Genomic DNA, 15,980 nt, shown 5'->3' with positions numbered 1-15,980 from the left:
CTCTTCACTTGGTTAAATTTAGCTTCCTTCTGTGAGAAACTTTTAGGCTCCTTTTTAATATTACATGATATTTAGGGCATTGGATATATACATTTTATAGGAACCACCTAAGATATTATTTGTTTGGAAAAGACATGTCTCTGTTTTCCTCTGTGATTTTTTAGTCTTTGTTATGAATGTTGTATTAAATAAATAGTTGGTTCAGGGAGAGGAAAATTAATACATCAGGCTTCCCTTTGGTTTTTAAAACTGTACCTAATTTTTAAACCATCATAAGATACACCTATATGTTTCTCTACCCCATTTTTGCCTGAAGACATTAAAGTTTTGAGTGGTAATGCATATAACCAGGGAGCTTGTTCTCTTGCAGTAGAAAATACTGATGAGTAAACTCATTCAGTCATCTGTAAAATTGCTGAGTGTATCCAACACAGCTGTTGTGAGTATTGATTAAAGCAGGAGGGGAAGGTCTGATGCTGCTAGCCCTGTCAGAGGTCACCAGGAGAGTAATTAGCTACCAAGTGTTACAGGGCCAAGTGTCATCACAAATAAGGTTCCACCATTGCCTTCACTGATCTCCAGGGGCACCAGGAAGATGGGACAAGGAAGCGTGGAAAATGTTTGTGCTGAGTTAAACTAAGATTTATCCACTTACAATTTGCAGTTAAAGAGCTTGCTAAGTGCATTTACACATTGGCCACCTGGGCACTTTCTGGTTGCACAGCTGATGAAGAGGGGAGGACTTGGAAGCAGCTCACCTTGGTGTGTGTTGCCATTTCTTAACTGTTCAAAAATTATTATTTTTTGTATAATGCCTGAGTTAATACTGTACGTGATGTAAATGGGTGTCTAGTCTCTGGTGCCGGACAGGATCTCAGAGGATCAGGAGAAGAGGATTTTTAATTTTGTGGAGAGCTGTGTAGTCAGCTGGCAAATTTAGGCCATAAATATTAAATTAGCTGTCTTTCTGTGTCAGAAATCCCTAGTTTGTTTGCAGATTAGTTTCTCAGATGGACAATTTAACTACTGGTGTGTTTTTCATCACAAATACTGTCTCAAAATTTCATCCGCCTTCTTTTTTTCTATCTGCCTTTTCCCAGCCTTTTTCCTGTCTTTATTTCTCTATGATACTGGAGAATATGTGGTTCTAAGTATGTGAGGTTGGACTGGTGATTAGCTTTTGGATCCTTTTAGCTTTTTCAGGACCATGTGGGTGCACAACAACTCACTAATGTGAAAAAAACATTTTCCTTGCCCAGAGGAAGTCCCTTGAAAGGGACAGTCGACTCTTCACCATTCTGTCTAGGAAAGGATGCCAAGGACTTGGCATGCTGTGAACTTCTGAAACCTATCCATGTACCATCTACACCTCTCCAGTTATTATATCTGTGCAATGCTTAACACTGCTCGAGAAGATTACAGACAGAAATTGCTTTGTGGGGAGAAGGCGACTCATCTTCAGCAAAGATATGCAGGAGAATCACCATTATTGAAGGGAAATTTTCCTCTTTTTTTCAGCTTTCATTATTCTCTTGGTTTTCATGCATTCCTGCTTTGTATATCCTCCCATAGCTCAAGTTCGGTCAGCCCTCACTGCCTTACTGCTCCAGTGTAGCATACGTTCTTTTATAACTTGGCTTTTGAATTCTGATCATTAAGCGTTAAGACCTGGGAAGGAAAATAATTGTGGCAAATTGAGGCAATATAAGCCATTTTCTGGCCAAAAAAGAGTAAATGCGGATGCCCGTCTGATACGTTGAACGTAATATCGCTGCTCCATGCTGGTCACTTACTCATATTCATAAGATCAGCTTTTTTCATGTGGTTTTCTTTTCTCTTTTTCTTCTTAACGCTTGAGTCAGTTTTATTGCTCATAAAAATCAGTGACTGATGACCCCAGCTAGAGCAGTGCAGACTGCAGACAGCTGTTGTCCAGGCTCCCATCCACTGCTCTGCTGGTGACATGCTTGTGATTTGCAGCACTTCTGTTGTTCCGTAGTCTGCGGCTCTTTTCTGAGGAGTCATTGCCAATTCTGACAGTGACAAATGCTTGCCAAGGAATAGTGAAGCTAGTTTAAAGTGCACAGCCATGTGTTACTAGTACACTTGACTGCATACATACTCTGTTTTTGGTGCCAGCAGAAACCAATCTTAATTGTGTCTCCTGGAAAACATGCAAAAACAGTTCAACAAGAATCTGAAGCATCTTTTCTTCTATTGAAAGTGAGAATGAATGTGCAGAGGTAGTGAAAGGGATTGTTTCCTGTCTTTGGATCCTTGTTTGGGAGTTATTTGCAGACACCCCCCATGATGGAGGAGCATGGTGAATGAATGCCTGTATCCAGGTTGCATCTGATAAAGACTAAGCCATGTCCTGTGCAGCCTGGTTTAGAGGTCCGTTACAGATCCTGGTTTGATGCCTGTCTGATCTTGCCCATTCTGCCCACCAACTAAGGACTGTGTGTGAAAGTAGGGTGGCTGCAAGGACTATTGGTCTCTTTGTTAATAAATGTACATTCTGCAGAGCTCCTGTCTGTGGGAGGCTGTTTCTGGAGGAAGGGTACCCAGAGGACAAGGTTTGCCCTGCTCTGACAGTAGTGAATAGGCCTCCAGGACCCTTTCAAGCCATCTGCCCCCGAATTGGTCATGCTTCAGGAGGTAATGACCCAAGAAGAGATAGTTGCAAGAAACCAGGAGCCTAGAGCTACATTCTATTACAGAAATAAAGTAGTATAAATCTGGCTTGCCTTGGAGAGTGAACACATGCTGCTCCAGCCAACAGAAATGCCTGGAAGAAGGCGTAGATCCCTAGAGAACAAGGGAGCAATGGATGTGCCGGTCACTTCAGTGTGTGAGGCAGGACACAGCTCTTGGGTGTCCCCAGAAAGTGAAGCATTCCCCTTTCATTTTTCCTGTGTTCAGCCACTGTCCTGGTGGTTTCAGCCAGCCTCTGTGGAGGCAATCACTTGTCCCTCTGCAATAATCCCTTGCTCCTTCTCTCCCTGCCTCAGCTGCGCTGGAGCAGCGCAGATCCCTCACCTGTCAGCACATATCAGGGGATGCTGCCTGCACTAGGCAGTACAGAGGAGTAAAGGCCAAGCGCTGCCCTCTGAGCTATTCCCAGCACTCCCATCGACTTCAGTGCGCGCTGTGTGTTTGTATTGGAGGCAGTATTAACTAAACACTAAGGCACTATCTTTTACGTGGAAATAAAATGTGTCCATGCTTTCAGGCCATTATGTGATCTGGTTCTCCTTCTTGCTTTTAGATGAGTATAAAGGAGAAGCTGCTTGAGGTTTATTAGCTAATAACCAAGGAAACCTGTTTTGAGTGTCAAACTCTCACGAGGCATCCCTTCTTCTACAGAAGCTAATCTGGTATTTTGCTCAGTGGAGATGGAACAAGCATTTAACCCAGCTAATCAGGACCACCTCTTGGCATATTTTTATGCTTGCAGCTTGATAATAAGGTGCTGCTCCTCTGGACTTTGTATCCTGTTAGTTTGCTTTAATAACCCTGTCATGGCACTTAGTTGCCGGCTGAGGTTAAATCACAACAAACCCACTGCCAGTATCTTTGCAAAAAGATTCTGGGCAGGGGGATGCTCTCTGTCGCATCAGCTTTGCGTTCCAGACCCTGCCTCTGCTCCTTCTCGGGGGAGATGCTAATCTCGCAGTGTTTTACTTTCTGCATTTTGGTCCATATGTGACAACTGTGTGTCTGATCACCACCATCTCACACAGTTATTGTACCCCAGGGAAAGGGAGCCAAAAAAACATATGGGGCTAGAGAAAACGGTGTGCTTCACTGCACACAGGCGTATTTCAGAGACAACAGACTCTTTGGTATTTTGCAGAAAAGATGTGGGCTCTCTGAAATCTTCTGGAAAGGAAATCAAGGCTGTGATTTGCTTTACCTCAACCAGTGCTGCAGAAATGCAAGAATTTTTCTAAAATCAGTGTTTCAGTTTTTAAGATTTTAATAATCTTTTGTGCCATTGACAAGTCCCAATTGCTTATTCACTAAGGACTCTTCTGTCAGAAAAATATGTTATTTTTTTCTGTTGATGGAGTTGGTTTCCTGAGCAAATGGGCACACAGGTGCAAAAACATACACATATGTACACACTGGGGTTAAAAGTTACAGGCTGAAGTGCTCATGTGAAAACAGTTGTAGACTTGCACCTTGTCTAGCCTTGCATTCAATCCCACCTCTCTCCATGGCTGCTTCTCCAGTGACTTGAAACAAGCAATTTTCTGCTCTTACCCTTTTCCTTTATCCAGCCCTCCCCATATACGCACACAGATTTACTGCAGCCTCTTGTAGCCTTAGCAACTGCTGCCACTTAAGGTTTGTGTACTGAGGGAAAGGTAATGGGTAGGGGAAATGCCAGGGGATGGAGAGGAACATCCTAAACTGGGGGAGAAGGCATATACTAAATTGTCCAAAATCCCAGCTATCAGTATTTATGACTACAAACTAGACATGAGTTTGCAAAAGGCTCATCTTGGGCCCAGGTGTTTCCTCTCCCAGTCAGTCCCAGGCTGAAACATGGACATTGTCCAAACTGGGGGCATGGAGGCATCTGCCTGGAGCCCTGAGATGCATGCTTCTCCTGGAGCTGCACAGAGGAGATGTGCAAGAGTAGGAAGCAGACCCAGTAAGCAGGACTCGCTGGAAAATTCTTCCAGCGAGTTTACGAAACATATCGTAAAAGGTCTTTTAAAGATCAGTCCACTTTATTCTGCTCTCAATTTCGAGCCTGCGTAGTCCCTAGTCCATAGTGTTGCCTTCTGCTGTCACCGGGAGCCCCTAGAGATGGAGGGAGTCACTGGGACAGGGATGTCATGGCCTGTGCAGAACAAGTTCATGTGTAGAGGCTAAACTTCAGATAGTTTACAGAAATTGTGAACAAGTGAAAAAAAAAGAGTTTGAGAGGCATGTTTTCACCTAATGTGCCGGTGTCCAGCATTGTAATGAGCATGCTGGTTTAAATATGTACATAAATAAGACAAGAGTGTATTTTATCATTATGTTTGTGACTTGAGAAAACCTTTAGTCAAATTCCATGGTGGCTGCCTTTTTTAAAACAGCTACAGAAAGTCTTCCAGGAATAAAATACAGAATTGTTAATGGCATTAATGATTGCACAAAACTTTACTATGTGAAATATTCATTTAATACATTGTTATTCCAACATTGTGCTCAGCAGAGATATGCCGGACTGGGTATTCAGCTATCGCCATCACGGGCCTTACAATACCACACAATGTGATTATCCAACACAATTACATATTTTGAGGCTATTAAGAAAAAGCTGTCTTATGGCTGCATAAAAAGCCATAGTCCCAGCCTATCAGAGCCTCTCACAGTTTAAAATAACAAATCACAAAAAATAATTGCTTTTCTTAAGTATCATCAGCTTAAAAAAATCCTGTAAATCCCTACGAAAAGGTCTGTCTTTTTATCAAACACCTTCTTAAGGCCTTCATTACCGGGAGAAGCCGTTCAAGGGTTTTTGTAGTATTGACTCAGGGGAAAGAGCCCCAAATACATCAAAATCAGGAACATTTTGCCTGTTTCATATTCATAGTTTCTTCTTTATGTGTGACTGATTTATTCTGCTGCGTGCCCCCAGGGTGTGCATTGTCCAAAATAAAGGCTGCCAAAAAAAAATGAGAAGAGGGAGCAAGTACGGGGGGGGGGGGGGGGGGGAGTTGAACCGATGTTTTTAAATGCCTTGAGACTATTGCACATCTTGCATCCTCGTGTGTGAATTCACCTTATGGCGTTTCTTAAGAAAAGCATACTGACTAAATAAATAACTTCAGCACAATGCAAGACATCATGCCTGAAAATAGAAAGCTGCTCCGAGACAATTACTCCATGCTGTGAAATCCGCTCTCTCCTGCGTCTGTATTGTCTTAAGTTGTACTTGTGCTGCTGTAGCATGTGCTTGCATTATAAAGCACTGTGACTGTGCAGTAGAAAGTACAAATGCATAAAAAGCAAGGACCTATGGTTATTTTAGGTTCTGGTTTTGCCTAAGAGAGTGGTTTGATTTTCAGTGACTTTTTTGCTCTCTGGCATGTATGGATGTTGAAAACAAAGGGAGCACAAATTACTTTGACAAAGTCAGCAAAGCCGGCTCCGCGGAGTGGGCTCTCTATGGAGAGCACAATGCCCGAATTACAGAGAAGCAGACCGCAAGGCAGAAACTTATAAGCCACTACGTGAAATATGTTTCAGCAAGGGAACCAGTGACTTGACAAAAGGCACAGCTCACAAGGCCGCCTGCAAACTTTGCCCAGGTGTTGAGGAGCAGTTCATTAAGGGCTGCAATGAGGGGGATCTTTCTGCAGTCCGAAGCTATTGTTAAGCACCCTGACAGATGAGAGCAGACCCTTCTCCTGCCACAATAGCTGCTCACACCAAGCAAGTCTCATTAAATATTCAGTTCCAGCCTCAAGCAGCTCATTAAGTCAGCAATGAGCAGTGACGCTGGTGTTGGAAAACCCTGCCTCAGTTAACATCACCACGCAGAATCTCCTTGGATCTCTTGATGTTATTCTGCTCAGTACCTTTTCTGTGATGACCAGCCTGTGCTCTCTGCTTTGCATTAAATACAGGTAAAAAAAAGTCAGGCGGATTTAAGTTCTCCTATTCTTTATAGGCCTTTTCAGAGATGAGTCCTGGGGCCCAGCCTAAGTGTCTACTGCATTTTTCTGTAGCAGCATACGTAATACAAGTTTGCAGGAGGAGGATGGGATGAGGGTTATATAGCTTTAGTGTTAAAAAACAGAACAAACAAAAAACTGTAATGTTTGAGGGATAACTTTCATAGCAGAACATCATGACATGCAGCAGTTACAGATGCTGTATTACTGTTGGTTGGCTGTTATGCAGCAGAAACTTTTACAGTAAGTATGTTTTCCCTGGAATTGCTAGTCTCTTAGGTGGATGTTGGCTTGAACTGTGTGCTGAATATGTTTCTTGTGTGCAGCGTTTCTTTCTGAATGATGTATTTGAAACCTGTTTTGCAGGCACTAACTTTTGTGAGTATAATTTCATATTCAATAGTACTTAGCAGTAATATACAGAGGCATTATGATGGGTGGATGTCAGATGTCGATGAATTAGAGCACACCAGAATCTGGAATTAGGATTGTAATTGTAGAAAACACACGTGTTTTCATGCATCGATGTTTTAAAACTGTAATGTCTGAAAGCATGGAGCAAAAATGGAGAAGCAGAACATGTGCAAAAGTTTTTGGCTGTTTTTTCAGAGGGCAGTTTTTCACACCCTGAATCTACTTTTTTTTTTCTTTTTCCTTTAACAGAAAGTGTTTTCAGACTGCCCATTTCTATGTGGAGGACAGCAGCTCCCCCCGTGTGGTCCCCAATGAAAGTATTCCCATTATACCTATTCCAGGTAAGACGGGCTTAATCTCCTGTGTTTGTGCTACTTTGAGTCTGTTTTAATTACATAAGGAAGAGAAGGTTATGTTTGTGATAAATCATGGAGTTTTGGTATAAATTTATTGTATCACTGCTGCTTCATTTAATTTGTTTTGCAATGGGGCTCTGAGTGCCAATGCTGTATTTTTCCATAGGCACCTCTCCCACAGTGTTTTAGTAGAAATCTCAGAATAACCTTTGTAAAATATCAAAAACATGAGCAACACTTCTTAAAAACACTAAGGCATTGCATTCAGGGTGAAACCAGCTGCTCCATCAGGGCAGGTTGTGGACAAGGGATATGCAGCTCCACTGGTCTCTTGAGACCAGGGGACTTGCCCCCCACTTTCAGTGTGTGCAGAGGTGCTGTCTGCTGGGTCTCAGGGAAGAAAGCAAGACACAGGGATAAGCAAACAATCCCAAGTAAAGTCCAAAGCCATCTGTTAATTTGGTATTAATCAAGTTAACCAAAGGTCAAATTCTCCTCTCGGCTATACTGAGAGTGAGGCTGGAAGCAGAGTTTAGTGCTATTCTCTCTTCATGAGGCATTTCCCCTGGGAATTACTAAGCGCAAGATCCAGCTCCTTTCAAGCAGCAATGACAGAGAGCAGCTTAGTGTTACAGTGGCCTTTGCAGCCACTGCCTGTTTGATGTTGCTCCATTTCACAGGCAGAATTAAGATACCTAAAACGTTGTATTGACCTCTGTCTGTCAAATGCTTGTGCTTGTTGCTTCAAGGTGTTTTAAGTTTCCTTGTCATATTCTGTACTGTGTGTCATTGGTCTAGGATTCAATCTGCAGCTAATTAGATTCATTTTACCAAAAAGCATTCAAAGCCATCTCTGAGACACTGAAGAAACATGTGTCCTAGAAAAATGAAAGAATCCAGTTACATTTTCCTTGATTTTGTTCAATAGATGTGTGACTATCCTTTCTAGGAAGAGTCTTTCAAAATACCCATGGGAACTAATATGAAAGGTTAGCTATTACATTCCTACAGAAGATGTTAGGCCTTGTGGTCTGATGCTGTGCCACTGAAAATAAAAGAAAACATGCTGTCATCTCCTCTCATGTCTATGGGAGACTAAGATGAACGTCCTGGCCACTTCACTTCCTTAACAAGGAGCCACCCTTCTTCTCCTTCTCCTTTAGGGTCACATGAGACAGGAGGCTTTAGTCTTAGACTGCCTGCGATGAGTTTTCACAAAAGAATGTAGTTGGAGAACTCTGTTCTTCCTGCTCTAAACCCAGGAGGAACAGTTCCCTGGTGGGGCTCCTTTTGGCAGTCGACTTGATGGCCCCACCATGCCTGGTCATGTGTGATACCTCCTTAGAGCTTGTAAGGAAGGGGAGGATGGGCTAACCTGGACTGTGTGAAACAGCATCAAAACCTGGGCAACCACGAGCACAAGGCAGTGGGAGGAGAGAAATTCTCCCCTCAGAGCAAAGTCTCTTTGGCCAATGTATAGGGTTTTTTTACTCTAATTGAGACAAATTTTACTTAGATAAAGAAACCAACAGAAAGCTCCATCTTTTCATGCTGTGATCTCTGTTGTTGAGGTTCTTCCCTGTTTCACAGGGACGTTTTGATGGTTAGTCCATCAAAGACTGGATGGCATTCATATAAATTGTAATATAGGCTGAAGAAGCTCCATTAAAACTCTTCAGGTGGCAGGTACCGTAAGGCCAGCACATACACTAATGCTTCCCCAGCAGCCATTCTAGTGTGTAACAACAAATGGCTGAGAACAACACTGCCTTTTGGGGACACCTTCCCATGACTAGAGCAAGCCAAGCTGTTGGACAACAGCAGCTTTGGGATTGACATGATGCAGCCATCACTACAGTGCACACTGTGGTCTGCTCAGGTTCAGTAACACTGAGAAAAAGCTGTTCACCCCTGATAACAGGCACTGCAGATTAAGGCACCTGCTAAGCAAGTCCTGCAAGACACCTTGAGAAGCTTTGAGGTTAAAAATCTGCAAAGACTGCTGAAGAGCTCTAAGGCACGTGAAGAACTAGGCCTTAGAGAAAGATTTCACCTAGTTGGATGCAAAGGTGAATCCAGCCCTCAAATTCCCAATCTAATGATAAGATTTTTGTTGATATAATGAACTTGTAGACACCTGCATGCAGACATCCAAATGGGGGTGCCTTAATCTGAAGCTGAATCATGCCCAGACAGTCTTAAGAGAGAATGAACTGATGAACTCGAAGATCTTGGCTCTGACAATAAAGCTATTCAGACCATCAAAAGCCAAATTACCCTCTGGAAGTACCAGTCTCAATGTGTATTAACTATTACCTGTACAGGGATTCTAATGAGGTTCAAATTTAGTAGAGATAAATTCCAGCTACGTTGGCTTTTTTCCAAAGATGGGAGTTACTGCCTGAAAAGATTTTGAAGCTCTCCTAAACATTTTCCTTGTTTGGAGATGTAGAAGAGGCCTGTTTTCCCCCATATACCTGTTGCTAAATGACACTATTCTCTGACGTCAGCTGCTGCTCCCACATAGGCAGCCCACTGAAATGCCATAAAAATATTAAATGAAAAATTCTCCTTTTAACTGATTGCAACTGATGAAATGATAAGCCTCTGAACTTTTCCTCTGGAAGCTGCCAGAGAGTGTGAGAAAGTCTTACTTGCCATGTTGATCCTGGAAGCAAAATGTAAGTGGTGTTTTCACAAAAGCAAGTTTTTCAAAGTAACCTTGTTAACTTGTGAAACCCTATCCTTACAAAAAGTATTTGAATAGATCCCTGTGGAACCACACACCTACCTCCTACATTCAACAGACCAACTTCTCTCAATTTTGTGCAAACAGCCACACTGATGGCAATTTAGAGCAGGGTGTCTGAAGGCATTTAGTAGACTTGCCAGGGCCCATCTGCAGCATGCAGTGAGCCTGCTGGTCGGGGGAGGCTGAGCACATTTGGGTTGGCTGGTCCTGGCCCAGGTGTGGGGTGGCTCTGCCAGGTGTCTGGGAGCCAGGCGCAGTGATGTCCTGAGACAGCTCAGGAGGTTTCAGAAGTGGGCTCTGGTGTCTCTGCATGCCACCACTCTGCTCCATGATGCGTCGACGTGCTCAGAGGTAGCTTTTGTGTTTATTTCTGCCACATTCTGCTCTGGTTTAGGCAAACCCTCTGTTTTCTCAGGTCAATGAATTTTAAAATCAATCTGCCAGCTAACTGCAATAGGCACCCAGTTTTAACTTTTCAGTCCAAAATCTAAAAAGATCTTCTCGCAAAGGAATGATTTTACCCATTTTCTATTTCACTTCCCATGGCATACATGCTTAATTATTGTGCATGAAGCCACATCACCCATAGGCGTGTGCTTATCTGTGCAAATTTGCTCTGAGACCCAAATCATTATCATTATTCATAATTATCTGCACTGCTTGATCTAGAGAAACACAGGACAAAGGAGATATCATTAACTGAGTCACCCACTGGATATTACAACAGAGGTATAAATCTAAACTCATATAAGCCTTGTGCCTGGCAGTAATGCATCCGTAATCAATCGCAGATTTCTGAAACTCCCCTGCCATTCAGCCCAACAAAATTATTTCTCCATATCTTCTGTCTTTGCCTCCACACTCAGTTAATTTTGGCCATGTCTGTATTGGCTCTGCCTGGATCTTTTGGTCTTGGCAATGTCTCTTTCTCAGCAAACCAGCTTCTGTTCCTGTTTGGGTTTTTTTTTTTCCATACCTGGGTCAGTATCTGGTTCAGATTTTTGTGGACTTGATTCTTTTTGGTAGAGTTGAATAAGTAAGAATAACAGCAGTGTCATAGCTGCAGACCTGTTTGATTTCAGCACTGCAAAACAAAATGCATCCCCATCAGTTTTCCTTTGTTCTCTTCGGAAGACCTGCTCCACAACAGCAGTGAAGAAGTGCACCTCTGTGCAACTTTTAGGTATCATCAAATAGTGGACCTAGCACAAATTCCACTTCTACCTTCCTCCTCCTATCCTTTGTTTCAGAGCTTTCCCACTCTTGGGTGGTGCATTATTTCGGAGCTTGCTGTGGCTTTTACTGGTTCCATGCCCAGCCCATGGGCACAACTTGGCATAGTCTTGACCACAGTCCAAAGAAACATGGCTCATAGAGAACACAACAGCTGACCAATGGAGGTGATCCATTGAGCACATTATTCCAGATATCTTTCCCCAGGGCTCAGTTTTGGGGCGTCTTGTTTAATATCTTTACCAATGATCTGGATGAGGGGATCGAGTGCACCCTCAGTAAGTTTGCAGACAACACCAAGTCGGGCGGGAGTGTCGACCTGCTCGAGGGCAGGAAGGCTCTGCAGAGGGATCGGGACAGGCTGGATCGATGGGCCAAGGCCAATTGTATGAGGTTTAACAAGGCCAAGTGCCGGGTCCTGCACTTTGGTCACAACAACCCCATGCAATGCTACAGGCTTGGGGAGGAGTGGCTGGAGAGCTGCCTGGCAGAGAAGCACCTGGGGGCGTTGGTTGACAGCCAGCTGAACATGAGCCAGCAGTGTGCCCAGGTGGCCAAAAAGGCCAACAGCATCCTGGCTTGTATCAGGAACAGTGTGGCCAGCAGGAGCAGGGAGGTGATCATGCCCCTCTACTCGGCACTGGTGAGGCTACATCTTGAATACTGTGTCCAGTTTTGGGCCCCTCACTGCAAGAAGGACATTGAGTTGCTGGAGCGTGTCCAGAGAAGGGCAACAAGCTGGTGAAGGGTCTAGGGAACAAGTCTTATGAGGAGCAGCTGAGGGAGCTGGGGTTGTTTAGTCTGGAGAAGAGGAGGCTGAGGGGAGACCTTATCACTCTCTACAACTGCCTGAAAGGAGGTTGTAGTGAGGTGGGGTTTGGTCTCTTCTCCCAGTTTACTAGCAATAGAACGAGAGGAAACAGCTTCAAGCTGCTTCAGGGGAGGTTTAGATTGGATATTAGGAAAAATTTCTGCACTGAGAGAGCGGTGAGGCATTGGAACAGGCTGCCCAGAGAGCTGGTGGAGTCACCATCCCTGGAGGTATTTAAAAGAAATGTAGACGTGGCACTTCAGGGCACGGTTTAGGAGACATGATAGTGTTGGGTTGATGGTTGGACTTGATGATCCTAGACATCTTTTCCAACCTTAATAATGATTCTATATTTAGTATTAAGTAAAATGTCTCAGATGTGATGCCAATCATTTCAGCTCTGTCGAGACTACAGGACTAAGGAGCACTTCCCAGTTCTTGGATCAAGGTGCATGCAGTTTTAGGTTTAAATGGCAGTAAATTAATTTTTTTTTACTAGTACTGGAGTTTATGAATAGTGTATTTAGAATAACTAGTGGCAGAATCTGATGGAGAAACATTCTCATGCTTCTTCCATGACAGCATGGGTGCATGAGCCCGGAAAATAGTGGGGTAGCCAAGTACACTGCAGTGAAAATGTGTCTTGACCACCTCACACAGTCATGTGAGGGTGTGAAGGCCAGCGCAGCCATGACCCTCCTTCATCTCTCTCTGTCTTCTCATGGTTACAAGGAGCCCCATCAAGAGTCCATCCTATTAGCTCTTAGCTTCTGTTAAATCTCTGCAGAATTTTGAAACCTTCTTCCTTATTCCTTCAATAACCATGGTTGCCTTGAACCTTTCCTTATGAACATCAGTGGTTAGTGTTGATGCAGCTTTTACAAGTTCAGTTCTTGCACTTCTGATACCTTCTGGTGGCATCCACCTCATGACAAATTGCTTCTATTAAGAGACTGTAACTTGAGGTATCTCATTTGACAAGGTAACCACAGGTTCCCAAAAGAGGCTCTTAAGCAAGAGGTATCATACTGTTTTCTGCTAAGATGTAGCTGGCTCAAGCTGCATCCCAAGAGCTAAAGAGCAAAGCACCAGGACACATCTGTGGTCACTACAGTGACAGTGTACTGAGCACAGTGATCCTCTGTGCTACAGACTGGCGAGGTACAGGGAAAAGTGTTAACTGCAGCTGAGGACTTATTTCTCAAGGGCATGAAGCTCTTCACTGAGCACAGAGGTAGTGCTCCTCAGCTGTTTAAGGCTTTATTTCTGTTTTCTGCTCCCTGTGGATTTATGTTCCAGCACCATATTGTGAATTGTACCTATCTTCAGCTTCAATTAAATTCATGAATGCAATATTGCAAACACAGCCGTCCTCTGAAGCCAGGAAAAATAGCAAGGTATTTTAGGGAAAATCCACCTTCCTTTTTCTCTGCTTCCAACTCTGCTCCTGCAGTACACTGAAGAATTTATGGTATGATACCTGATCATGGCACTTGTAATGGAGGCTTGGGAAGTTGGCTAAATCACCCAAAAACATGTTTTCACGGTTGCCATGTGAAATGCAGATAGGTTCTTTTCTGAGAGCTGTCACACTGAGATGCAGAGCCCTGGAGTTGAACCTGCATGTGCTTAAATGTAAGACATGTATGTAATTGATGGCACAACTGGGACCTGGGGATGGAAATGTGTGAGATTAAAATTGTGTTCCTTAGCAGGCAATTCCAAATAAGTTCATGTTTAATGTCTGTGCTATAGGGAAAATTCACATTATTTCATTCTCTTAGACTGAAATTGGGTTTTTGCTTAAAGGGAAGAAGTGTATTGCTATTACATTTATAATTAATGATAACCTAATCTAAGATTTGTACAAGCAGATTTAAACTGAGCTCTTATTTTGACACATATAAAATTTTATCATTAATGTCTTTATGTTCCTGACTGACACATGGCTAATAGCATTGTAGTAGATTAAATCTTGAAGCAAGAGAGATTAATGTAGCTACAATATTACACAGGTGATTTTTCATATTCTGCTTTTTCATGTGTCTCCCCTTTATCAGAACCCTCATGTTCACTTGACTTGATTGTAACAAATAGATAGTAATTACCTTGCTGAAAGGACTTCTCTGTTTTTCCTTCAACATTCCCACCTATCCAGGACTTTCAAATGTATTCAAGGTGTTTTCTGTGCCTTTTCACATTGAAAGGCAGTTTTTGTTAAAAGCAGTACTTCACAGATGCATGGTTACAGAAATGTGAGCATTGATGAGTAGTGTCCCCAATAATCAACTCTCAGTAATTCATTATTCGTCTTAATTTATTTTAATTTATAATGTCTTAACTACTGAGGTCAGTGACTTCAGGAGGATGCCAGCCTTAAAGGGCTTCAGCAGGTAGTTTGATCTTGTAGTTTGGTTGGTGGCAGTTGGACTTGATGATCCTAGAGGTCTTTTCTAACCTTAATGATTCTATGATTCTATGATCTCCTAGAATGAAACCTACTGTAATGCCTTTTTAGTATTTATGCAGATATGATCTCCACAGAAAGCAGACAACTCAATATTACGGGGTTTTTAATGAATTTGTTTTATCATAAATTAATTGATACGTTATACAGATAAAACTGTTCGTAGATTTCTGGCCATTTTTATACAGCAAGTACTGTGATCAGTCAGAAAAATTAATTATTCCAAATGAAATACAATGGCCTCAGTTGCATTCTTATTTCAAATAGTTAAGCAAGCAAAGCCAGTACACTGCAGAATTAAAGGCTCTATGTCAATGTGTATAATTCAAAAGCATTAAGTCTAAAATGGTTTGCAGAAAGTTGGGCACTGCCCTTTTTTACGTGTGGAATTACTCGTGGACTCCAGTATTTACATGAGTTAGGGCAGGATCTGGCTGCAGAGTTGCCTGCTCAAACATTTCAGATTCAATCAGTGCCAAAATTTGAGCTGCCTGTGAAGTTTCTGGTCCCTGTAAGTGTGTGCACTTTGGAGTATATGCTCAGTCTGTAGGTTTGGAGGGTTTTGTCCAAGCTTCTCTGTAGAGGTGGACACCTGACCTTAGAGGAATTGATAGGAGTTTTTCAATAACCTCTACTGGGACAGAATTTTACCCGAGGGTGTATTATTAATCCTTGCAACATTTTTTATGATCAGCCATTCTTCTAGAGACAGACCAAATACAGACATATTTGGGCTTTACATTTCCATTTAATACTGCGTGTTGTGTGCACTGTCATATTGCATAGTACAGCTGCAGAGATCCTATTTAAGTCTGTGCTACAAGTGCCCCATTGCTCATTGTGGAAATGGGTTTGTTGGAATGGCACTCCACACGGTTACTTCTGCTGCAGCACTGCATGTGAAGGCAAGTTTTTGCTATAGCTCCACAGCCTTCACTCTGACACATTGTACTTCAAGTAGTTTTGCAGTTTTAAGGGTAATGTGCATCCTAAATAGTGATGCTAGGTATTCCAGGTGCTTGCAGAATTTTTCCATCCCCCTCTGTAAAAAAATAAAAACCCATGAACCCCACTGAATGTGGTTAACAATAAAATAAATATTGTGGGGGGGAACAAACCACCAAACCAACCTGGGATTGCATTCAGCATTCTCTCCAGCAGTGGAGAATAAGAGGGTGGAACATGACTAGGCATCCCAGGGTCGAGTGCTGCTGGGAGCAGAAAGGTGCTTGTTTGCTATGGATGTGGGAAAACATTTGTCAGATTATGT

General features: G+C 42.8%; 1 protein-coding gene across 1 annotated transcript in view; it reads left to right on the top strand.

Annotated features, from left to right (window-relative positions):
* The window catches only part of PTPRG (protein tyrosine phosphatase receptor type G), a 420,049-nt gene that overhangs the window by 366,020 nt on the left and 38,049 nt on the right, over positions 1–15,980 (top strand). Inside the window, exon 14 of the mRNA XM_064453587.1 lies at positions 7,341–7,432. Within this exon, the coding sequence (XP_064309657.1) occupies positions 7,341–7,432 (92 nt within the window). The remainder of the gene's footprint in view (positions 1–7,340; positions 7,433–15,980) is intronic.

This window comes from Phalacrocorax carbo, chromosome 6, assembly GCF_963921805.1.
Source record: "Phalacrocorax carbo chromosome 6, bPhaCar2.1, whole genome shotgun sequence".
In the NCBI taxonomy this organism is placed as follows: Eukaryota; Metazoa; Chordata; class Aves; order Suliformes; family Phalacrocoracidae; genus Phalacrocorax; species Phalacrocorax carbo.
The sequence above is the reverse complement of the archived record's forward strand: the minus strand, read 5'-3'. Positions and strand labels throughout refer to the sequence as shown.